Raw genomic sequence first — 24,943 nt, forward strand, 5'->3', positions numbered from 1 at the left:
CTTCAAAGTCTCCAAACATGCCAAAAGCTTCCAACTTTTCCAGAACTCATTTGACCCTCATCTGAATCACGTCTCCATCTGAATCAATCAGCGGCTGATCATCAAATTGGTTGAGGGGTTTTGAAGCTGGCTTCAAGGGGAGTTTAACCGTGGTGTTGATTTTGTCATTGGAGGTCGGACGATGTCGGAATCATGACGAGAAGGTGGCGGTGGCTAGGGTTTCATCTCCTCTGTTTTGTGTCGATTTTCTTCGAATCGGGAGGTGATCTGGATTTGTTTGGATTGGCTTCATCTTCTATTTGGTTTGGCTTCATGGTTTGGGGCTTGGATTTGAGAATGAAGAAAGAGGGCAAGACAACTCGAATTTGTGTGTGAGAGATGGGTTTTGGGGAATTTTCAGTATGACTTCTTCACTGCAATCTATTGGTGCTTCTACCCATTGTGCGGATTGCGTTGAAGCTCAGGCAAAACTGGTGGAGGTAAGATTAATGCAGAACACAGATACAGTCTTTGGTCGTGCAGGTTTAGGCGTGGGAAGCGATTCTGGATGTAGAGGTAGAAGGTGCGAGGCTTCAAAGCATCAACATAAAGTGCGACACAACTTTTCCCCTTCTCTCTCTCTGTCTGATTTTGGTATTGCACTGTGCAATCGTCGATTTTGGCTCAAGGAAAACGCAGATGAAGTTAGAACTATATGGGAGTTGGGGAAAAGGATGTAGAGGAAAGGGTAAAGAAAAATGAAGAAGATGATGTTGAGGGGAGAGGAGAAAAACACGAGTGTGAGAGGGAGAGATGTGAGTGAACGGGTGAGAGAGTGTGTTGGTTGAAGGTTTTGTGACGGATAATTTTCGTCACCAACTAGTCAACTGCCGGAACCTAACAGAAGTTAACAGAAGGGCATCGTTATCACGTATTAAATAGATGAGGGACCTTGACCGCACGTTTTAAACACGGGGGGTGCATACCGCACATTTGTGAAACATCAGGGACCCAAACTGGAATTAAGACTTTTATTTATTTTCCAGCTGATATTTTGAAAATAATATTCTTGATAAATAATATGTCATGTACTTGATTTGATTAAGTGGTGAAACTGAGTTCTATTAGCCCATTTGATGTTGCATGGTTTGCAATTTTATTGGGTTGTGGGCTTTTGTTTAAACTATGCAAGTACAAAATTTATTTAGAATGCTATTTGAATTCATGACCCATAATGTTTATTTATGGATACACATTGGCTTGAACTGAGTCATGATTTTGGCAAGAAAAAAAAAAAATTTCATATGCAAGAACTTTATAAATTATTATGTGTGATGCCACCAAAGTGAGATTACTCATTTTAGTTTATATAAGTCTCTTTGTAGTTTGAGGAATATTTTCAATCATTTCATGTAGTTGCCTGCCCAAAGGGCGTAATTATGTGTAGTGATTGATTGAGTTTGACTTATGGATGAAGCTATTGGGGGTACATTGGTCAAGGAGGTCTATCCGCCCAAAGGGGGTAGATTTCTAAACCCAATGTATGCTCATTGAGTAGCATATCCTTAAAATTTATGAATGAAGTTATTGGGGGTGCATTGGCTTAGAGGATTTATCTTCCCAAAGGGGATGAATTTTTGAATCCAGTGTATGCTCATTGAGTAACTTCATTTGAGGTTCTGGCCTTGGTTGCGACCTTGGTGTACACTTTCTGCCCAAAGGGGAATGTGTACTAATGTTTGCCTCATTAAGATAGCTTATGTTGATTAAAGTTATATGTCTTGATGTGCTTATTCTAATGCATTCCTTATTAGCCATTGATGGTGATCTTTGGTAAATGATTACTACTTCAATTAAGGATTTGACTTGAATTGGTTGAATCACATGTTATATTTGATCACTTATTTGAATATGTTATTTTTATTGAGATTGTGGTATATTGCGTGATTTATCAAGTTAGACATTGCCCTTAGTTTGTTTGACATTGTGCTATGATATATCTCTTGTTTTTCTCTAAATTGTTACATATGACTGCTTCTCCAAAGAGGGCTATCATGTGTCATGATTTAGGTGAATTTTTATTTTAGCACTTGCAAGGAGATGAAGAGTTTAACGAGTTTTCTGCTCCTGAATGATAATATGTAGTAGTTGAGTTTGCTTCAACTTGATATAAAAGGTTAGATACTCTATATTAATGTCTTAAAGTTAATATTGACCTTATCCATTTGTTTGAAATTATAGAGAATAAGAGGTTGTATCGTATCTATTATGAAATTGATCATTGAGATGCTTGTGTTAATTGAATACTCATATTAATTAGATATAGTAAGGATCTTGACATCAGTGGGAGGAATATGACCAAAGTCATTATTTGATGTCAAGAATTTGAATAATAATTTGTTATAATATCTCTTAGAGTATGTTTGTGATGTACGTGTAATGATGCTTACTATATTACAATATACTAGTAAGTTGATTTGTTAAGGAAGTTGAGACATGACTTCATGTAAAGAATTTTGTTGTTATTCTATTGACAAATATTATGCGATAATGATATTTTGTAGTGGTTTTGAATTTTTTAATGTGAAGCATTTGATGTCAAGTATATTTTGAGAAATAAAGATACGTTAGTTGAATAAATTAATATCAAATGTGTATTGTTTAGTCCCATAACCAAAGGACTTAGGCCCATGGGGTTTATGAGCCATGCATATGGAGAAAATGGGCATGGTAAGATCTTTTGATATGTTCGGTTAGTGGGAGCATTGTATTAATATTGTCATGTTAAACCTTTATCCTTGGACACTTATAGTGTTGGGTTGACATGTGTTCTAAACAATTGATAATACATTGTTGTTTTATTTTATATATCATTGCTTATGCTTCTGTTTATGTGTATCCATTGCAAGATCTTGAAACTCGGTGTTTTCAGAACCATCGTGCCCATGGTTGAAACCAGAATGGAGTTTGGGGCATACTAAATATTTGGAGCTTGGCGTTATTTGGGGCCTCTGTGCCGGTGGTCGACGCTAGTTTGGAGCTGAGGCATATCGGGACTCGGTGTTTTTTGGACCACCATGCTCGTGGTTTACATCAGTTGGGAGTCTGAGACATATTGGAACTCTATGTTGTTGGACCATCATGCCTATGGTCAACATTAGAGTTCGAGGCATAATTATAATTTTGAGCTCGGTGTCGTTGGGACCACTATGCCGGTGGTCGACACTAGATTGGAGCTGAGGCATAATGGTTTTAAGAACCATACAATTTCTTTGGCTCTAATGCATTTGAGAGAAGTTGATATTTTAGCTCGACGTCAATGGGACCTCTGTGCCGGTGGTCGACGTCAGTTTGGAGCTTAGGCATGATGGTTCTAAGAACCATACGATTTCTTTGGCTTTAAGGCATTTGAGAGAAATCGGTAGGACCGACAAAGAAAATAACAGTTTGGTTGTTGGATCACATTGGCATGATATTTTCTTGCTACACTCCACCACACTAATGACTAGTCGACAGAGTCGGTGATGTTTGTAACCATGGAAGGTCTTATACCAATAAATGTTATGATGACCGCCATGATTCGATATTACTTTACTTTAGTTGGACAGAGTCTCAGATATCGCACATTGGATCATGTGTTTTCAAAATGTGGCCACATAACAAAATTAGTCATTAGCCCGAGAGTCGTTTTTAAAATGTTTTTCAAAATATAAATTATGCAATTGATTTTGCCCAAGTGGGAGAATGTAAGAATTATTTATTAATTCTTGTGGGCTTCAATCAATTGCAATTTTTGTTTTAATAAAAATGGGCTAATTCATGATCCAGAGAAGTGCATATGTAAGCCAACTTAATCAGTTAAGTGATCTATTTATTTGGGCTTGGATATCTGTATTGATTAGTGTGGACTACAGTGTAGGCCTTAACTTATAGGCCCATGATGGGAAGGGACTAGGGTTAAATATATGTTGGCTAGGTCCCCTCTGTAATCACTAATCTAATCTGGCTCCACAACTTGCCCCATTGATGGCTGTGAAAGGGAGTGTGAGATACAGAGGAAGCCCTAGTCATTTTCAGTCACTTGACTGTCACAAGATCCGGTGATGAAAACAAGAATCCTTATTCCATTCATGATTTGTCAGGTACACAATCTATCTCATTCTATTTAGTGTTCTATAATCATGTATGGATTCCAATTTATGCTTACAGGAAGGCCCAAAACACTTTATTTCATAATTTTCGGTTTGTTTAAGTTTTCTACTTTGTCATTGACAAAAAAAAAGTTTGATGTGAAAATAAATATATAAGAAAAATTATTTTAATATCATATAGGTAAATAATTTTACACTATTTTACACTGTCAGTGCATATCCATTAGATAAATAATTTTAACTAAATCAAAATATTCAAAGTAATAATTATTTTAATATCATATAGGTATTGATGTGAAAATAAATATATAAGAAAAATTATACAAAATGCTCTTTTATATAATTTTACAATTTCAGTTTGTTTAATAACTAGTTTTATTAAAAACCTTTTTTCAATCAGATAACTTTTTAACTATTAGTTTCCAGTTAATTTATCAACTTTCAACTATCAATTAGTAAGTTATAAGTTTTCACCGTTTTTAGTTAGGTTATCCGCTAGTTGAGTCAAAAGGTTATATCTTATCGTCATGATAATTTATTTTTATCATCCTCATTATCTCATATATAAGTATGTGCTGAGGCATGAATGCATTTTGTGTTGCGGCTGCAATTGCAATAGTAAATAGTCGGCGAGTTAAATGGTACATCCACTAGAACTTGATTGCACGATGAACACGTGCATCAGCATTTTGTCATTTTCTTTTCTTCTGAGATGAGAAAAGAAAAGAAAACAGGTACGTAGTACAGATCAATCGGAAATTAATAAAGAAAGAAAGTGACATTGGGCTTTTAATTTGTTTGTCCAGTCCAGGTAGCAATTGTACTGTTGACACTGCCAAATTGCCAATTCAGTTTTCTGCTAAATTCCCACCAACAAAAGAAACTGGCCCACAACACCATAAACAACTCTAAATATATAGTGTTATTTATTTATTTATTTTATTACAGGATGCACTCTATCTTATCTTATAATCCCCTCATCTCATCTCATGTCCTCCTTCTCTTGTTTTACTAGTTAGTATGAGTATTGACTTCAAAAATCAAGCGAGAGAAAACTGTGCAAATGTGTTAAGAAAATAGTATCATGTCGGTTTTAGAATATTTTAAAAAACTAAAAAATCATACAAGAGATAACGTTTGGGGTCAGAGGGGTAGCTCACTTGGTTGAGTTAAGGGTAGAAATAGGTGTTGGAGATGGAGATCTAGGGTTGAGGATGAGCATTTGCAATCACTAACAACAAACCACTAAAATTTGCCCATAAAAAAAATGAGATAACGTCTATACACGAATTTTTTTGAACATTAATCTATCATCAAGCTTGCTCTTTTAAATATAATAAAAGAACATAACACACCTATTCTATCAAGTATTAAGTGAAGGAACAAGTTAGAGACAAAAGAGAGCAGTTTTTTATTGTACAAATTGAGTTGAATTGAGCCTAACATTGTCTACTTGTTTCCTTGATGTGAACGTGAAGGCTCAACGCGCTGATATTGAAATTGTGTGTAGAAGAAGCACCACAATATAACCAATTTTTTTAAAGGACAATATTGGAAACGAGATTAAAAAAAACTTTTTTTTTAATACAATGGGGGCTAAAGCCCCAAAAAACTAAGATAAAGCGAAAGCAACCTCTACAATAATATCATCTCTAAACAGAGATAGAAGAGAAGCTAGAGCATGGTTACCATCAACGAAACAAAGCTTGGTGTAGAGGAATGAAGAATCTAAGTTTCTTTTAAATGACTTAAAATTAACATTTTTTTCAACATTGCGCAATTAGAAGTTTGAATGTAGTAGTCATTACTCATGACTCTTAAGTGTTAACAGAGTTTTAATTATCGAATTAACTACCACCTTTCATCTTTGATGTTAAGTACGTATAGCTAAGGTGATTTGAGACAAGTCGGACAACAGCCCCTCAAAAGTCATATACAAAGACTTCATTAAGGCTTAGCGTCTCGATTACGACTCTCATCATATTTATAAATACAAACTTGATCATTTATTTATATAAACATTACTCCATTTTCTAACTCATTGTTCTTCTATTGCCTTGAGCTTCTCTCTCAATGATATGTTATTCCTGAAATCAGACTAGGAGGTTCTCATCGTCTCAATGGTGGAGCACGGTCGGGATATGCGGTGAGTGCACAATGGAGCTTCTTGTACCATAGCATGGGAGTACCTGCGGAAAATACTTTGACGTTCAAGTCAGTGTTAGTGTAAGGAGAGAAAACATAAGTCTTAAAATAACTCTAAGACATGCTATAATGAATAGCATGTTAAGTAAATGAATGGCCACACATATATCTATAGGCTCTAGGCACGTCGTAGTTACCTCCGCAAGTTAGAGGAAAGTCCTTAATTATGAGCAACCCAGCGTATGTTTCGCCTCTGACCGCCTTGCTTTGCTCGTCTCGGTCTATGCATGGCCGCTCGAACACTGACTAGGACGAGATGTTCCTTTACTAAGTCATTCAGTCTGCCTCTATGGTTCATGCTAAAGAGAAAATTCTTTGGGATGGCATAGGGATGCTATTAGTCTGCTGGCTTAGAAGTCGATCGGAACAACTCACATACTGATTGAGACATCAGATTGTCTTTGTATGTACTCTTTTTATGAACGAGAGAACCGACCAATTCAAATTTAGGAAGAACAACTCTGGTGATAATTCAGGAAGAACTGCTCTTATGATGGTCGGTTTTATATCAAAGGAGCAAAGGAGAGAAAAACCAAAACATTAATATTATTTTTTGACCTGCATGGCTAATAATGTTGGGTTGAATGCAATGTAAGTCTCACATTGTTAATATTAATGAAGGGAAAAAAGTCAAGAAGAGAATCTTGGAAAGTCTCGCACATGCCTATAATGGTGAATGGTTGGAGAGCTCAATGTTATATATAAATATATCTTATTCCTTGTTACAAGATATCAAACACCACCAAAAAAAACACTATAAGCTTATATTTACGTGTTTTTTTTTTGTATATATTGTTTAAAAACAATACTCGTGTGCTAGTTTTACGTTCTTTAAGCCTTTCGTAACAAGTAAAACGTTAATATTTAGCTTTGTTAATTTGAGGTTTGTACATACGTCACTCTTAGATAGTGGGGATATATATCAGAATTTATTTTATGGAGAACTCTTAAACAATAATAACATAACAGCCAAATAAAAGTTGTCATTTAATTGGAAATTTGAAGTGGATTAATAAATTAGCTTACTACTAGAAAAAGAGAAGAAAAAAAACCTGGTTTAGGCACTGGGAAGTGATAATCAAGTCATTGTCATCACCCCCGGCCCCTTGTTTTGATTTGTTTATATTCCTTTCCGCCTCGCCTGGGAATTAGAGGATCAATGATTGATAGGTCGGCATTTCTGTTCTCCTTATAAGATATCATCTCATCTCATCTCATGCGTCACTAGTTATATACTAGTACTATTTATTTTTTGTTGCAGATAAGAGATACTAATGTTGTAGCTAGCTAACAATAGCATGGAGCCAGCCAATTCAAACCCAACCCAACTTGTTGAGCTAGGCACACGCATTCATATGCACGTTCTATTCTATATATTTAGTAGTGTTTGCTTGCTTAGTTCAAAATTATAAGCAAACAAATTAAAGCTAGCTAGAAAGAGTTGTAGGTATGAAGAAGCATTTGAAGAAGCCAAAAATCATTCTGGTTCCTTATCCTGCACAGGGACATGTTAGTCCCATGCAAGAGCTAGCTTGGGCCTTTGTGAGCCATGGATTTGAGCCTGTGATAGTCCTCCCCCAATTCCTTCACAGGAAGATCACGCTTGATAATTACAACAACAAATTAGATGATGAGATCAAGTGGGTAGGTTTACCAGATGGTACCCAAGAAGGTGAAGCCCCAGATTTCTTTAGCATTGAATCAGCCATGGAGAACAACATGCCAATTCACTTGGAAAACCTGCTTTACAATTACAAGCTTAAGCATCAAGAGGATAATGGTGATGTGGTGTGTTTGGTGGTTGACTTGTTGGCATCTTGGGCCTTACAAGTGGGCCACAGGCTTGGGATTCCTACTGCTGGGTTTTGGCCTGCCATGTTTGCTTCATATCTCCTCATCGCAGCAATACCTCACATGCTCCGGACTGGCATCATTTCTGATTCAGGTTTGACAATTACAAATCAGTTGACATGTACTAACTGTTGTTTGCATGTTATCTTTGGACTTTCACCTTTAATTTATGCTGCATAAAGTCAAAGATGCACGAATAAGATGTTGGTCTTGTAGTAATTGAATAAATTAGATTGTAAGAGTGAGAGCACAAAGTCGATTCCCAGAAGAAAACAAAATCTGTTAGAATATAGAGATAAAATTTCCTAAACATGTTTAACATGTAAAAAAAAATATGCTTATCCAGCGAGCTCACCCTCGCAAAGAATGAAATTCATTCGAATTGATGAGAAAGTAAAATCAAAGCAAGTCTTTGCTTTAAGAATAAAAAAAGTTCATAATATTTTGTGGCACTATGTTGGTATGTCCTTTTGCGTGTAACTAAAGATTGCAGTTCAATTGACACGTGCTGATAATTGCAGCGACAGTGTAGAAAACAATGTCAGAAAATAAATAATTCTTGTGAATAGCTGATGATATTGCTATGAATTGTATTGGCAGGACTTCCACAACATGAAGGTAAAATTACCTCTGTGCCTGAGCTGCCCATAGTTTCAACTGAGGATCTACCATGGCTTATTGGAACAGTTGATGCAAGAAAAGCCAGATTTAGATTTTGGATCAGAACTTTAGAAAGATCAAGAACCCTTAAATGGCTCTTAGTCAATTCTTTTCCTGATGAAACCAAACTTGAGCTACAATCTCACGAATTGCCCAACAACAAGGGCTCACAAGGTGTTTGTCCAATTGCATTGCCAATAGCTCCAATTTGTAGGGATCAAATAACCAAGAGTCTCAGTTTTTGGGAAGAAGATTTGAGTTGCTTGAAGTGGCTTGCAACCCAGAAGGATAACTCAGTTGTTTACATCTCATTTGGAAGCTGGGTCAGTCCAATTGGGGAACCCAAGATGAAAAGTCTAGCACTTGCACTTGAGGCTTCAGGGAGGCCTTTCATTTGGGTTTTGAGGTCCACTTGGAGAGAAGGCTTACCTGTTGGATTATTGGACAGGGTTTCTAAGCAAGACAGAGGCAGAATAGTTTCTTGGGCACCACAATTGAAGATTTTGCAACATAAGTCTGTGGGTTGTTTCATCACACATTGTGGTTGGAATTCCACATTGGAGGCTTTACAATCCCAAAAGAAGTTGCTGTGCTACCCTGTTGCAGGGGACCAGTTTGTGAACTGTGCCTTTATTGTTCAAGTGTGGAGGGTGGGTTTGAAACTCAATGGGCTTGGACAGAAGGATGTTGAAGAAGGACTTGCAAAGGTGATGGAAGATAAGGAAATGGATATACGGTTAATGAAATTATGTGAAAGAATCATGGGGATGCAGGGTGATAGTAAGAGGGGAGCTTTAATGGTGAAAGCATTCCTGGAAGATATGGAGAAGAAAGCATCCACCCTTTGATGAAAATGCTTCTTAAATCTTCATTACTATTCCAGTTTGTATCATATTGTCTGCTGGGATTACTCTCTCCTTAGCCTTGGACAGTTGTTGAAATGAAATTAGGCTAAATTGTAATCTGGTGTGTCATAAATTCATTAAATATCAACATCTCAAATTTTATTTCATACCTCATTTCTCTCTTATCTTTCTTCCACCTTTTTCTATTTCTGTATTTTGTTCTCTTTATACTAGGCATGATAGACATAAGCTATAAAACATTAATAAATAAATGGAAATCCCTATTTATACATCTTAGAAATTTAGGTAAAATAAATAAACAAAATAATTCATAATTGGTGAAAACTGACTAAACCAGTTGTATCAAATGCTGGGAGAGGAACTACTGCCATAGATGATGCTCTTGTTATCTGCGTAGTTGATGACGCTGTCCTTGTTCTTCCTGTTCCTCTCGTTGTGCATGATCACGGCGCTGCTGCTCTGTCGTGTTAACATTCTCATTGGAAGATTGAAACTGCCTACTTGCTCTCCATATCATAAATTCGGTAAGGAGAGAATTCATACTGATTGCAATGCCAAATCCAATGAAAGAGGAAAGGAGAATGGAGAGAACTGCATTAAAATTAAGCTGCAAAGTCAAAAAGGATGAGCATGTTAAAATATATATACATTTTCTTTCACCCACTCCCAAATATCTTCACTGAATTGTGGTGAAGTGAAATGGAAAACACAAAATGAAGTTAGGACAGGAACTATATCATCTTACAATAGCATAAAATACATGAGCAAACAGGATAAGAATTCCAAACTGGAAGCAAGCATAAGCCCATACGTAACTCCTGCTCACTGCCACCAACACACATCATGAGATGTTTATTAAACAATACTAGTCCTTATTAGCTGACATACACTTGTGTTAATGGAACATTAATAACTCAGTATGATGTATTTTGGGGTTGGGTTTATATTTGGGTAACCCAACAATATCAATTCTTTTAGTGGTGGGGGTCTACTGAGGAAGGACATGCTAAAAAAGAATTTGAGGTCAATGGAGGAAAAAATAATTAGGATTTCTATGATTATATGATCCAAATGTTATCTAATTACAATACATAATGAGTCCAATTTCTAGCCACTTCTCATTACATAGCTTCTGTTTTATGATTGATTTTTGTCATTGTCCTTTTCTTTAACCATAACTTGCACGTGCATGCTAACATACTTATATATATTTGATAATTTTCATACATGAATGCTATTCATTTTCATGAATTCATGTTTCTGCTTCATAATGAAAACTAGAACCAGAACAGAAAAATAAGTCAAAAGTCCAGAGTGAAGGTACTAAGATATAAATGAATTTGACATAAGGTGGACAGAAGGAAACAAGTTTACCCATGGTTGACGCAATCATAGATGAAAACAGACCTAAAACACCGGAGAAGGGTAGCGAAATGGCAAGAGCACGAGGGCCCAAATCTGAAACCTGGTAAAGTAGAAATCACTGTGTCAGACATACTTTTATTTCAGACAGTACAGTTAAAAGGATGGCCAAGGAAAACAAAAGCCAGAAATGAAAATTAAGCATAGACAGCATTATCAAAGCGCTCCCCTAGTCTGCATATAAACAGTATAAATAAAAGCATACCAGTAGTTCCTCTAGAAAGCAAAAGTAAGCAAGCATGCTGACCAAGGTAAGTACCGGTACATCCTGCCAGATCCTGTCAGGCATGAAATAACAACAATGCAATAAGAAAACTAGACACTGACTGATGACTTTTTACAGGTTTTTGTAGCCTAACAAGGTGTTGTCTCCTGATAGTGGCATATGTTGCTCAAATTTCAGAATCTACTGCACAAGCACAACTATTCTCACACATCACAGCAGCCAATAATAAATGGGGTAGGATTTTTGATAGGCCTTGAACTTTCCCTCATAATCTGGAGCAGCTTCTCTTGAATAACTTCGAAATTGTGGCCAAGAGCAAGGAGGGTAAATTGTTATGGCTCTATGATGTCCTTTGGTGCTTTGGATGAAGAAGAAAGCTAGGATATTTAAGGGGAATTATATTTAGACTTGATGTTGGATATGATAGTTTTGGTGGTCTTTCATTGGATCTTAGCACATGATTTGATTTATTTTCTTTGATGATATAAAAAGAAAATAGCACAGTGCTGTTTAAGTGACATTTTATATGTCTTCCTTTTGTTAAGTGAAAGGATGAAATCTAAACCTCAGTTCTTTGCAATTCTTCTTTCCTTTTATTATTTCTTTTGCTATTAAAAATAGGACACCAAACAATTCACTGCCACCGATGCGTACATGCATATAAACCGAATCTGCAGCTCATTAAACCTAATAACCCCTAAAAATTATGATCTACTAAGATCAATGCAGTGTGAAGTATGAACCAAGATATTGAGATACACTGGCCTTTAACCTTATATGTTATAGAAAATTTCAAGGTATGGATCACAAGGCCTTTCAAATAAAGATGACAAGAACACAAAAATGTCTAGCACATTGAAGCAACCAAACTTGCCTGTAATAAGCTATTTCTCTCTGTTGTGGCGCATTTGATGGTTGCCTAGAAGAAGTTTGAGTATTCTGAATTTTCAACAGTGTTACTGGGAGGTTTTTGACATCCTGCTTGCAGACATCACATGTCCTGTTTCCTTTAATACTAAACCACTTAACTGCACAGTCTTGGTGAGCAAGTGCAAGATCACCTTTGCAACTGCATTCCATTTTAAGAGTATCCCCTCCTTCCTCAAGCTCCACCAAACAAATCCGACAAACAGCTTCTTCCTCTGAAATATCTTCTGTAGCATCTTCAATGGCTAGAAAGGCAACAGTGTGAAAAACAATTACTTAACTAGATAAGCAAGGACGATGAGTATAGTATATTGATTAAGAAAAATTAATCTGCATGTAGATGAGAATTTCTAGTCCCTAATAATTTTTTTTTACTTAAATGTCAAGCAACCCTAATTCACATAGAAATGGATAAATCAATTTTTTTATTTTTAAAAATTACAAGTTAATATCTGTAATAACTGCATTCACTATCACCAGTTCTTTCTTTAATTTGGAGAGCAGCAATGTAATTACTATCTTTAGAATATATCTCTAGAAACATATATTTTCTTTCCTGCATATTATTATTTGGTAATCTCATTTTATTGATGGTTTAGTGTCCAATATTAAGTAGTTGTTGCTGGTCAAAATAACTTAATTTTCAAATTATGCACATTGTTGATCAAGAAATTTAAAAGGGACGCCTAGAAGAATATTATGTATGTTCCATATATTTTGAAGAATTACCAATCTCTAGGACTGAAGAATCATTGGTTGATGTTCCACCTACAGCTTCAAGATGTTGTTTTGCTGAAATAATACGAATCAAACCCCTAGAATCTGTACGCTTTAAATTAGTGGCATTGCCATTAACTGGAACAGAAAATGATCGAGTCATGTGCTGCTGAACTTCCAGTGTCTATACAAAAAGAAATAATTAATCAATGCAGCGTATATTAAGTATCCTATACCATTCTTATATACAAAATGTATTAAAGTAGTTAGTTTGACCATGAAAGAAGTACTAACAACAGAAACATACACTTAAACCAGAGTCACACCCTAGATGTCTTCCGTGCATATTCTCTGCACCTGAAGTTGTAAGTGGAGTAACTGGTAATGAATGTGCAGCTTTAATTGACGGGGAAGAGATGGCCTTATTAGTAAGAGACCGAAACCTTGAAGGGGAAGGTATATCCAAAGGAGCATCTGATGGGGGAGTATGAGGAACAATGAGAACTGTCCTCTCAGTGTCGGAGGAACAAGTTTTTGTCCTGCTAGACGATTTCCCCCGAGGTCTGACTCTGGCTGAATTGGGCCTCGGAGGAAGTCCTCTGGCAGCGGAACCAGGACTTGACAGCGAAACTGAAGGTGAAGGAGCATCCGTCTTTGCAAAAGAAGACAACGCAATATCCAGTGATCGTGCTGGTATTTGCAGCGAGGAGAGAGTTGGTCTTCTGGACTGACGAATCAAGGAGGCCTTGTCACCATTATCACTTCCATCACCACATGGTTTTGTCTATAATGCCGTGAAAATCAAATTGAGAAGCTGTTTTATGATGTAATGATAAATTTGGCATGATTAATAATACTAAACAACTACTTAGTGCATGTTTGTAAATTCTGCGAGTAGTTAATGTGCGTCAGAATTGATTAAGCTGAGCTGATACACGTAACACGCATGCTATAATAAACATCAGTAATCCAATGAACAAGGTCATTTCAAAGTTCAAACAACAGGATTTTGTAAGAAACTGTAATTAGCTCTAGTCAAATTTTGATGATACATACAGATCAAACCCATTTCATTTGGTAAGGGTTTTCAGTTTTGAAGAAAGAAGTGAAAATCACCTGAGCAGGATGAGTATGAATTTGAGTTTGAAGTTGAGCAGCATCTGCGCCTGTGTTCTCCATGAAATTATCAGAGCAATGAAAGGATTTGGCAAAAGCGTTGCTGTTACAGAATCAAATGCAGAAACACCACAATATCAATATTAGTGTTGTTTATGATTAAGATGATGATGATTATAATAATAAAAAGGAGAAGGATGTGATTACGATTAATACGAGGCAACTGCAACGTGTGACTTGCGAACTTGATGATCCTTCCATTTCTCCAACGATTCTCCATTCTCTCACTGACACTGCTTCTTCTTTCCTTCTTCTTCACTCCACACACACAGACACAGACACAGACAGACAGAGACTTCACCTTATGACTCCAATCCCCACATGCTTTTGCTATTGCTATTGGTTCTTCAATTCTTCACATTTTTAGGAGTCTCGTCTTTTTTATTTTTTTGGACAATAGGAGTCTCGTCTCATTTCATGAAAATTAAAAGTGGGCCGGGCCGAACCCAATCCCCACATGCTATTGCTATTGCCCTTTCATGAGGGGCTTTAAATTTCCCACCCGTGGGAATTGTCCATAATGCCCTTGTTTTTAATACATTCCTGGATTTAATGCTACTCAACATGACTTCCAACGATGTAAATAAGCTTATTTTTGTGTTCCGAGATTTATTTCTTGGAAATAAATCAAGAAATAAATCCCGGATATTTCTCGGAAATAAATCTCGGAAGCGTTCATGAAATATATCTAGGAACTACAATTTAACATTCAATTTCTTTGTGTTATGAAAAATGGAGGGTAATTTGAGGTTTTAGGAAATTAGTTGGGATGGGAAATGTAATTCCTTTTAGGAGGCATGCATTGATGGATGATCCAAGTTTTTTTTTTAAATCAATGCTACAAGTTTTAAACTTATGAAAATTATGTTTTTAATTAAGAATAATTACAATGCCCTACTCTCTAATTTAGATGAGCTAAATTCATTTCTTTCCACATTACTAATTAATTTACCAATTAGCACATTGCATAATTTACTTTGTCTAATTAACCATACTAAAAATAAGTTTTAACTAGTTTCTCATGCTTAAGAGACTCGAGCTCCTTTCACTCAGATTAGCACGTTTGTTTTTTTTAAACAAGATTAGCACATTGTTGGTAACACTCAAACGTTTTTTGGTTACAATTTTTTTTTGGTTTCAAGGTAACACTCAAACTAAAAATAAGTTAGGTTTAAAAAGAAATTAAACAAGTAAATTTAATGTTATATGCACACTCTAACTCTTATTTAATTTCGATTTGGATCATCTCGCTTTTCTCCAACATTTCTCGGAGAATATGGACTATAGATATTGTAATCAAAGGATAAGGTTGCTCTCAATAAAAAAAGTAGTATTTGATAGTAATTTAGAAAGTGAAAATGCTTATCATGAGCATATGCCACCTTGAATGACTAGAGAGATTCCAAATTCATTTGCTTTTACATTGGACCGAACTTAATGTTAAAGGAGATTCCCACCCTCTTTCACATTGGATTTTGTGATCAAGTGTTACAAGCTCTTGACTCTCTTTAACGTATAAGGACTAGTTAAATTTAAAAAATAAAAGATTAAAATTACATAATCTTAAAGAGTTAAAAAATGTAATTAAAATTTAAAAAAAAATATTAGAAAAAATGCAACTGCTATTAATATTATTTGTTTGCCATAAAAAATGATAGTTATGATGCAGAAATGATAGAACCATCTATCTCAGTATCTCCAATTTGTTAGCAGGGAATTGGTTTGAGAATTGGAAAAAATGAAGAATTGTTGAGAAAGGTCAATGCAGTGCACATAAAGGAAGTTTGAATGGTTTATCTTGTTGGCTGGATGGGAAGGGAAAAGGAAACTGCCTAGCAGTTTCTTGTTAAAAGTTGGAATAGAATTTGAAGGTCAATGGCAATTGGCAATTGAGTTGATGAAGGAGGAAGAAGAAGAGTCAAGTCACCTCTACTAATTAATTAACCTCACAACCACAAGTCTCAGGTTGAGGCCGACAAACATACCATGCCATGGGGTGACGTTATCATGACTCATGATTCACCCCAAACCTGGCGTCTTTGGGTTGGGCTGGGCCCAGTGCTGCTTCCTGGATAGAACCATGAAATCAGTCACCCCACGTACAGTACACATACATCCCCCCTATCTCAACCAAAAAAAAAAAAAAACTCATCTTGCTATCTCTCATAAATTAACCCCCAATTAAGAGTTTTAAGTTTTTAGATGATGCTAGTAATAATTTAATACTATATCTTTAACATTATTATATTTTTATTTTTGTTATTACTCCATCCATTTCAATATAAGTGTCCACTTAAAACAAAATTATTTGTTTCATAATAACTGTCCACTTAGAATACTAAGGTCGCATTAATTGATGTTTTTCCATATAATACCCCTATGAGAACAATAAATGAGGAGAGATAGAAGTACACCTTAAGGGCAAACTAGAAAAAGAAATGATATATTTTTAAAAGTTAATAATATTTATTACACTTCTTAATATGTGTGCATCTTCTCTAAGTGAACACTTATTCTGAGACAGAAGGAGTACTTAATTTTGAATAATGATTCATAGACATAGGAATAGTAGAAACACCCCAAACACCCCTTTTTCCTGCGGATTTGGCCAAATAATACACTGAACTAACCACCTAAATACACATGACTAACCATAAAGCACATAACCGTGTAAAGTTGAAATTCCTAAATTAGGGATTTGGCCAAATAATACACTGAACTAACCACTTAAACACACATGACTAACCATAAAGCACAGAACCGTGTAAAGTTGAAATTCCTAAATTAGGGATTTGGCCAAATAATACACTGAACTAACCACCTAAATACACATGACTAACCATAAAGCACAGAACCGTGTAAAATTGAAATTCCTAAATTAGGGATTTGGCCAAATAATACACTGAACTAACCACCTAAATACACATGACTAACCATAAAGCACAGAACAATTCTGTGCTTTATGGTTAGTCATGTGTATTTAGGTGGTTAGTTCAGTATATTATTTGGTCAAATCTGCAGGAAAAATGGGTGTTTGGGGTGTTTCTACTATTCCTATGTCTATGAATCATTTTTCCTTAATTTTATATTAAGTTTGAGTGAAGAAAACTGAAAAGTAAGCTTATAGCTCTAGTGCTCTACTTCATAATAAAAGTGCTTTAGTATTCTGTTCTCTATTATCAATAAACAAGCTCTAAGTTGGGGTGGTAGTTGAGTAGAACCATGGGCATGGAGTAAGGAGCAAGTAGAACAAATATTACATTAATTGACTTAAAATTAACTTTCCCTTTATCTGGCACGTGGCTCCCAAATGAAGGGTTAGATCATGGATTGGTTTTATTCCATTGTTAAGTTTGACTATGACTGAGGCAAGCACGAGGAAGAAATTAAATTTAAATTAATTAAAAGTAAAGTATTAGCCAGCCACCATAATAGTAATACCATAAATAGCGGACCAAGGACCCAAATTTCTTTCCTGGTTACCAAACAAACCCAAACCAAGTCCATCATGGTTTTCTTCTTCTTCCTCCGCTAGCTGCTTCTTCATGAGTAGTGAGTGTGACCCTCACCCTCACAACATGTCAGGTTCTACCTCTAAGGACTGGCTCCATTTCTATCAAGAAAGCAGCAGCTTCCCCACGGCCGGTCAAGTTTCCGTATCCGAGGCAACCACGGTGACAACCACCACGCCAACCCAGTTGAACCCAGATGGCCGAGTCTCCAAGCCCATCAGGCGCCGCTCCCGGGCTTCAAGGCGAACACCCACCACCCTGCTCAACACAGACACTACCAACTTCCGGGCCATGGTGCAGCAATTCACTGGCGGCCCAACCGCACCTTTTGCTCAAGCTGTGGGTTTAGGCTTTGCCTCACGTCCTCCTCGAGGCCCACTGCCTTCTGTAAACACAAACGGCCTCGTGTTGGAGCACCAGCAGCTGTATCACCAACAACAGAACAACCAGCAGCAGTACATGTTCGGTGGTGGTAACAGAGAAGCAGCAGTTGCTGAAAACACGTTTTTCCAGAGATTGAGCAACCCAATTACTACTACGAATACAATTACAAATCTAAATGTTAACGATGAAGACCAACTTTTCATGGATCATGGAGGACGTTTCTTCCCCACTACTTGATTCTGTTCTGTTCTGTGCAGTTCGTACGTTGCAGTTTCTTCTTCCATTGGTCAGGTCAAAATGAAAGTGACGTAAAATAAAGCAGATAATTAGGTGATCTTAATTAACCTAACTTAGCTACAATTGTTGACCAACCTACATACGGTGTATGTAAAATAGTACTACTCCCTCTCCCTCCCCCTAGTGTTCATTTATTTTATTTCTACTACTATGCATCAATGCGCAGCCACGCTACATGCACTTCATCACGTTTTTCTTATGCTTCTTGATTAAATCTGGATGGATCCCAATGTTGGGGTTGCCTCAAGATTTTATTTATTTTACTTTTATTTGTAAATTTGTCTATTTATTTTATATGTGATTAACTGGGAACCTGTTTCTTAGCCGGATTAGTTGAAGTTAAATTGTGTTGGTTTTGGTCAGTGGGTTACGAAGCATGCCAATACAAATCTTTTACGTGTGTTGACTTGCTTCCTTGGGGCTTTTATTTTTCTCCCTGTACTTCTAGAATGTGGAAGCACCTCTCAATAGTGTTTTTCTTTTTCACATTAATTTTTCTTTATTTTATTTTTCACCTCTTATATTACATGTTTTTATCACTTCCAATGTAAATAATATGTTGAAAAAATAATAAGCGTCACTCTTTTGTTTTTATATCAGTGCGACAACTAACAGTAAAAACTACACTTGTGAAAGTGCAAAGTTTTGTCCTAAAAAATGGTGTCACAATGAGATCTAATGTTAATTTTTTTTTTTTGAAAATGAGATCTAATGTTAATTTATTGCTTAATATATCATATAGTATATAAAAATATTTGTTAGTATCACTAATTTGAAAATGACTTAGCCGCAGTTGAATTGTGAATCATACCTTCACCGTTTCAATAATTGGAGATCATTTTTTAAAACATTGGTTCTATGCAACTTACACATAATGGATAGCCTCAAAATAAAAAATACAAAGAATGGATATTTGTCACAACCTCATTTTTTTTTATCAACTTTATCACAACCTCATACAATACACTCATGCTTTCTAATGGAAAAATAAGTTTCAAAATTTGGTTTCCAATTTCGTCTCTCTTGCTCAAAAACATAACAAACTAAGAGAGGTCAGCCAGGGCTTGCTAGTCTGAATGGTCTCGTGCACCTAGCTCTATTCTAGTTTATTATCACCATTGCTGATATATAGCAAGGTTACTTGTAATATTGTGTCTATATTGTTGCTTTGCTATGGTAGGAACCGGTTTGGCGGTGAATGGTGCATTTCTCTGTGAGGACACAGTGTTTAATAGAACAAAGTCATGACAACAAAATGTCTGTTTTCTACTTGCAAATGACAAGGTACGCGTGCAAGCTCCTAGAATATTGAGGTCATGACCTGTTCACAAATGGTGCTTCTGAAGATGTGTTTACTCTCAAATCCTATCCTCCACTTAATTCATGAATACAAAACTCAGGAAGAATGTTGACGTTCAAGACTGGAGAGTTTACGTAATTAACGAAAAATGAAATGACAAGAAGATTAGTTCTGCATGACTTCAGGAAATAACGCCGTTCATTGAAAGGATTTATTAAAAAAAATCAAAAAGTATAGAGGATGCTTAATTTCATACAATTTAGTGCTTTGGTAAGTAGCTATTTTACTTTTAAACCATACTTCGCATGCTTGAACGAAAAAAAGTATACTTCGCATGCTTTATTGAACCTGTTGCATGTTCTGCCAAACAATTGCCATAGAAATTCACTCTGTTAAATTGTAATCGTACAGCAATCAAATTTACTACCGGCACTACAATAACACATTTTTAAGCGTACTTAAGTAATATGGGCACCAAGGGAGTGCATGAACTCTCACTCGAGTGATTTTGATGATATACTTGAAAGCGAACTCCAGAGAAGTAAGTGATATTGAAGATTTAGAGCCTAAAGGTGGTAAATGAATAAAAAGGAGAAAATATTTGCCCCATGGAAAACTAAGTCACTGACATGACTAATGACAAACACAAGTTCAGGGCAGTTCTTCTTACCAAGCATATGCACAAAGCCACAAACAACACTTTCATGTATACCAGCAGAATCCACATGCAGAATTTTGACCACACCGGCAAAACGAAAGTTCCCTTCTGCAACTCCAAAAGCATGTTCCGGTATCCAAGATATTGCATATAATATTACAGAAATCCAAGGACAGTTGCTTTTCGACATTCTGCCGAGATCCCAACAGCTCCCAACCAAGTATAACTACTTTTTGTTGTCATCTTTCCCATTATTCTGGGCATGAAGCTCATCATCATCATCATCATCATCATCATCATCATCATCATCATTTTCTTCAAAATATTGCTCATCACTATCATCTCCCTCATAATAATAATACTCATCATCCTCATCCTCATCAACAACATCCTTATCATCCTTGCCATTTCCCGGAAGAAAGTCATCTCTTGGTTGCTGACCTCGTAACCGCTCCTGAATTCGATCTATAATTGACGTTCCCTGTTATGGATCCAAGGGGTAAGACAAAAAATGACACTAGATAAATAGATAACTAAAAGTTGGATGAGAACTCTTCAAGTAGTTCACATGCATAAGAGTTTCATATATTTTATTGGCATAAATTAGCTCACCATCTTATGGCAACCTTCTTCAAACATTTCCAGAAATCCAGCAACCCATCTATCAGCATTTTCAACCCATTCATTCCGGTGCATACCAGCAGTCTTGGCAACAATTTGGATCTAGACAAACAACAATAATATATGCTATCTATCACAATTTCAAAAGGCCGAGAAAAATTATTACTGTATGACCCTATGAGTGTAAATAAATGTTGAAAGGAAAATGCTAGTGTCCATAGCACTGCAGTTTCATTTGTGTGTGTGTGTATATATATATATATCAAATTTAAACCTTACCCTCATCTATACTGCTATTTACAAAGTGAAAACCTTGATTAATCCCCACAGCTCTCAATATAGTACAACAGGTCCTTCTCAGTCATACATACGTAAATATAGCAAAATCAATAATTCTAGAAAGCTTCTCCCTACTACTGCTATTAAAAAACTACTCCTAAAAAACCACTACTTCTCCATTTTACTTTTAGAAAATGACAGTAGATAAGCTAGTCCATATCCATCTCACTCTGTAGTCTCTTCGAGACGTGTGAACACAGTATATCAATGTTAGCCAATTATTGATTGAGCTTATAAAAGTCCCAGGGATAAATTGAAACAAATAATATTAGGAATAGGTCCATAGCTGACAAAAGACAATTGTGGCAAAGCAAACCAAAAGGTATCATTTTAACGGCAACATATCATACAACCACAACTCTTATTTCCAATGAAACTGTGATCTGTCATGCCCACAGTGAAGGTTTGACAAAAAAAACAGGTAGAAGTTATGAACACTATTTTCTCATGTAGCCAGGTTGTCATGCTAGTGCGAGTGTGCATATAGTTCCTTCCAATCTTCCATACCTACATCATTAAAATAAATATCCATAGTCATATTGATACTTGTACTCTTACGGTTTTACCCCGCTGGATAACTATCCACTCATACTCTCACTCATTACCCGCACTTTAGTTAACTTGTATATAGTCTCCCCTAATGTGTTTTTTTTTTGGCATAATTGTGCTTTAGGTCTCTATTTATAAGATTCAGTTCCTCAATTTTTTAAATTGTTATAATTATGTCACTCCATTACTTTTATCCTGCACAAATTCTCATTTTCTATGCAAAATATTCATTAAAATTGAATACATTAAACTATTGTGGACCATCTTTCCCTAAAATCTCACTAATCAAAATACTAAATTTTAATAAAAAATTTCCATATGTGAACCCTATCATTCAATTTTCACTAATTTTTTAACTTCTAATCTTCCGCAATTTTTTCAACCATCGGAATCAAAATTGAGTTTCCTACCAAATTCTCCACCGCATTTTGGCAATCTCAGCTCCTACTATGACAACCAGCCAGTACATTGATTTAGCCTAAAGCAAGTACTAATTCAACTTGATCAACTAAATGATAAGTCATAGCAGCATACATACCTTTTCACCAACCTTTTCTTGTTGCTCCTTAACTTTCTCATGTAATGTTTTCAACCTTCTATTCACCCTCAGTCGCTTTTCCTATAAATGATAAACACAACACCAAAAAAATGAGTTAGCAAGGAACTCTATTTAAGGTAGAATACACGAAAAGAGAATCATGCCTTGACATAGCTGACGCCAAGCTCTTTTCTGGAGTAGCCGCGATCCAAGTTGCGCAACACATACTGGTTGTAATCTTTAACAATTCTCATTATAATATCTGATGTAGAGATTCCATCAGTCCTTTGTGTTTCCTTAAACTTCCCAACAGCTTTAACCTGCATAGAAAATTACAGGGCATATAGTGCATTATAGAGATTATTCATTATAGTAACAATTCAATAAAAGGAACATTTTAATCATACTTACAAATTCATAAACATCATTGGCAGCACCACTGGTATCAGCATAACTGCAAATTGAAAATATGATGAGATTGATTATACTATGCTATAAATATGCAATGAAGTGAATTGAATGATTATGAATCTTACGGAAGAGCGTCGTGAGCCACATAGTCAATGCGGTGCTTGTCAAGAAACTCTTGATTGATAACCCACGGGGCATCAGGAATCACTTCGTCGACCCACCTGTTGATGTAAACGAAAGTAAATTGAAATTGAAATACGAATAGACAGAGTGAGAGAAGGTAAGGTGAAGCAAGTGAGCGAGAAGAATCTTCATACTTGCAGTGGCGAAGGGATTCGTATCTTTCAGCCTCAGTCATAACAGTTTTGCCTTTGTATTTGTGAGTGACTTCATCGTTGCAGCAGCCAACAAGCAAGTATGTATTTGGAAATCTGAAATTGAAAAAGGTGGCTATGAATTGAATTGAAATCTATGAAGCAGATCTGTGATCTGATCAGAAGAAGAAGAAAAAAGACATACGATTTTTTGGCTTGCTCGAGAGAACCAGCGTGGCCAAAGTGGAAGAGATCGTAGATGCCATCGGCGTATACTCGGACGGGACGGTCCAACGGAGGCGGTGCCATTTTGATTTTGGGATTCGAATTCTCACTGTGATCTGCCATTCGAATCTCGCCTCTCTCTCTCTCTCTCTCTCCTCTCCCTCTCTCTCTCTTCCCAGATTTTTTCTCTTTTATTTTTCTCAACCGATGAAAATGAATTTTTCTTATTTTTATTTGGGTTAATCATCTAATAGGTCCCTGTCTTTGTCTCGCCGTCTGAAATTAGTTCCTCCCCGGAAAATTTGCAAATCTGGGTCCTCTTATTTGTAAAGTGTGTGGAGCAGGTCCTCGCCGGAGGCCGGAGCTCCGGCGAGTGATGAATTGACATACTGACTGGATAAATGGGGCTGATGTGTCAAGGAAAAAAAATTAAAAAATTAAAAAAATTTACAAATCAGTTATATTTATTTAATTGACCCCTAATTAACCCTAAAAACTAACTAGTCCTAATTAACTTACTAACACTAATATGATTAACAAAGATTGTTTCCCCCAATTAGAAAACCTAATTTCCTAATTCCTGTAGAACCCAGAAATTCATTTCCTCCTCCTTCATCTTTTTATTCTTCTTCTTCATCATCACCAAAGGACCCATGAAAACCCAAACACCATCTGCAACCCCCACCCCAACACCACCTTCTTATTCTTCTTCTAAAGACAGTGATTGTTTGTGAGAGAAAAAGGAAAAAGAGGAAGGAAATGGCGATGCCCTTCAAATCCTTGCGTAGCCGCCGCAAGTCAACTTCTGCCGCCCTCGCACCGCCGTGTCACCGCTCCTCTCCTCAGCCGCGTCGCACACGCTCCAGGTGCAGATCCAGCCACACCAACGCCCCACAGCCGAGCCGCGTCGCACATGCTCCGCGTTTCCAGATCCGGGTTGCCAAACAACCCAGATCCGACCCGCGACCTAGGTGGGGGTTGAAGCCAATATGTTTGCAGATTTGGAGTGGTGCTTGAGGCGGAGGTGTGGTAGCTTTTGGAGTTTCGATTGCAGGTTCAGGTTGCAGGTTGGGTTGGGTTGGGGATGGGGGTTTCGGTTGGGAGAAGGAGAAGGAGAAGGAGAAGATGATGTTGCTGTTTTGTTGTGTTTCTTCTTGTCTGTGTTGCAACTACTACTTATGTTCTGCTACCTCCATTTTTGTCTGTATTGCAAATACCAAACGTTGCAGGCAGTGGGGAAAATAAGAGGAAAAGAAAGAAGATATGTGCTACAGTGAGGAGGAGGAACAAAACCACCACCATTTCTGGGTTTCTTGGCCACCACCAGCACTTATGGGTTTCTTTTTCTTGTTCTGTTTATGTTTGGGGCGGTTATGGTGGGGATGAGGTTTTGTTTTCTGGATTTTGATTATTTCTGGACTTAGTTATGATGATGAAGACCCTGGGAAATTAGATTTGGTGTTTTTGGGATTTTATTGTTTATTGTTGGGGTTATAATTTTTTGAAGAAGATGATGAAGAAAATGAAGATGAGTAATTTATTTTGTTAATTGATTATATTTTTTAATTTAATTTATTTTTCTGATGTGTAATTTATTTTTTATTTATTTTTAAAA

At 36.4% G+C, this 24,943-nt stretch overlaps 4 protein-coding genes across 10 annotated transcripts; 2 read left to right on the top strand and 2 right to left on the bottom strand.

The window, feature by feature from the left end:
* Positions 1–7,427: 7,427 nt before the first annotated feature.
* LOC130732846 (UDP-glycosyltransferase 82A1) lies at positions 7,428–9,858 on the top strand. The gene is made up of 2 exons (XM_057584844.1): positions 7,428–8,280; positions 8,787–9,858. Exons 1-2 carry the CDS (start codon positions 7,785–7,787, stop codon positions 9,692–9,694), a joined length of 1,404 nt encoding a protein of 467 aa, XP_057440827.1. The 5' UTR covers positions 7,428–7,784; the 3' UTR covers positions 9,695–9,858.
* Positions 9,859–9,931: 73 nt separating this feature from the next.
* On the bottom strand, positions 9,932–14,521 carry LOC130732845 (uncharacterized). 7 transcript variants are annotated; one of them, XM_057584838.1, is made up of 9 exons: positions 14,337–14,520; positions 14,121–14,223; positions 13,312–13,788; positions 13,017–13,188; positions 12,235–12,532; positions 11,340–11,412; positions 11,087–11,177; positions 10,458–10,537; positions 9,932–10,319 (listed from the first exon to the last, which is right to left on the bottom strand). In XM_057584838.1, the coding sequence occupies exons 2-9, from the start codon at positions 14,181–14,183 to the stop codon at positions 10,098–10,100; spliced, it is 1,476 nt and encodes a 491-aa protein (XP_057440821.1). In that variant the 5' UTR covers positions 14,184–14,223; positions 14,337–14,520; the 3' UTR covers positions 9,932–10,097. The 7 variants fall into 7 exon arrangements, with proteins under 7 accessions (XP_057440821.1, XP_057440822.1, XP_057440820.1 ...); XM_057584839.1 differs by having other exon boundaries at positions 11,120–11,177; positions 14,328–14,520; XM_057584837.1 differs by having other exon boundaries at positions 14,328–14,520.
* Positions 14,522–17,639: 3,118 nt separating this feature from the next.
* On the top strand, positions 17,640–18,696 carry LOC130732850 (VQ motif-containing protein 22-like). The gene has a single exon (XM_057584847.1). The coding sequence runs from the start codon at positions 17,726–17,728 to the stop codon at positions 18,311–18,313; it is 588 nt and encodes a 195-aa protein (XP_057440830.1). The 5' UTR covers positions 17,640–17,725; the 3' UTR covers positions 18,314–18,696.
* Positions 18,697–20,031: 1,335 nt separating this feature from the next.
* On the bottom strand, positions 20,032–23,535 carry LOC130732849 (choline-phosphate cytidylyltransferase 2-like). The gene is made up of 8 exons (XM_057584846.1): positions 23,309–23,535; positions 23,107–23,220; positions 22,915–23,010; positions 22,790–22,832; positions 22,543–22,698; positions 22,379–22,459; positions 20,944–21,054; positions 20,032–20,812 (listed from the first exon to the last, which is right to left on the bottom strand). The coding sequence occupies exons 1-8, from the start codon at positions 23,449–23,451 to the stop codon at positions 20,558–20,560; spliced, it is 999 nt and encodes a 332-aa protein (XP_057440829.1). The 5' UTR covers positions 23,452–23,535; the 3' UTR covers positions 20,032–20,557.
* Between the last annotated feature and the right edge of the window lie 1,408 nt (positions 23,536–24,943).

This window comes from Lotus japonicus, chromosome 1, assembly GCF_012489685.1.
Source record: "Lotus japonicus ecotype B-129 chromosome 1, LjGifu_v1.2".
Taxonomy (NCBI): Eukaryota; Viridiplantae; Streptophyta; class Magnoliopsida; order Fabales; family Fabaceae; genus Lotus; species Lotus japonicus.

Bases quoted from the DNA above. Each gene is read 5' to 3' on its own strand.
- LOC130732850 (XM_057584847.1), top strand. From the start codon at position 17,726: ATGAGTAGTGAGTGTGACCCTCACCCTCACAACATGTCAGGTTCTACC.
- LOC130732849 (XM_057584846.1), bottom strand. From the start codon at position 23,451: ATGGCAGATCACAGTGAGAATTCGAATCCCAAAATCAAAATGGCACCG. The intron at 23,011-23,106 runs GTATGAAGATTC...TTACATCAACAG, and splicing joins GAATCCCTTCGCCACTGCAA to GTGGGTCGACGAAGTGATTC. The intron at 22,699-22,789 runs GTAAGTATGATT...TTTTCTATGCAG, and splicing joins CCAATGATGTTTATGAATTT to GTTAAAGCTGTTGGGAAGTT.
- LOC130732845 (XM_057584838.1), bottom strand. From the start codon at position 14,183: ATGGAGAACACAGGCGCAGATGCTGCTCAACTTCAAACTCAAATTCAT. The intron at 13,789-14,120 runs GTGATTTTCACT...ACGGCATTATAG, and splicing joins TTCATACTCATCCTGCTCAG to ACAAAACCATGTGGTGATGG. The intron at 13,189-13,311 runs GTATGTTTCTGT...CTTTTTGTATAG, and splicing joins GGTGTGACTCTGGTTTAAGT to ACACTGGAAGTTCAGCAGCA.
- LOC130732846 (XM_057584844.1), top strand. From the start codon at position 7,785: ATGAAGAAGCATTTGAAGAAGCCAAAAATCATTCTGGTTCCTTATCCT. The intron at 8,281-8,786 runs GTTTGACAATTA...TTGTATTGGCAG, and splicing joins TGGCATCATTTCTGATTCAG to GACTTCCACAACATGAAGGT.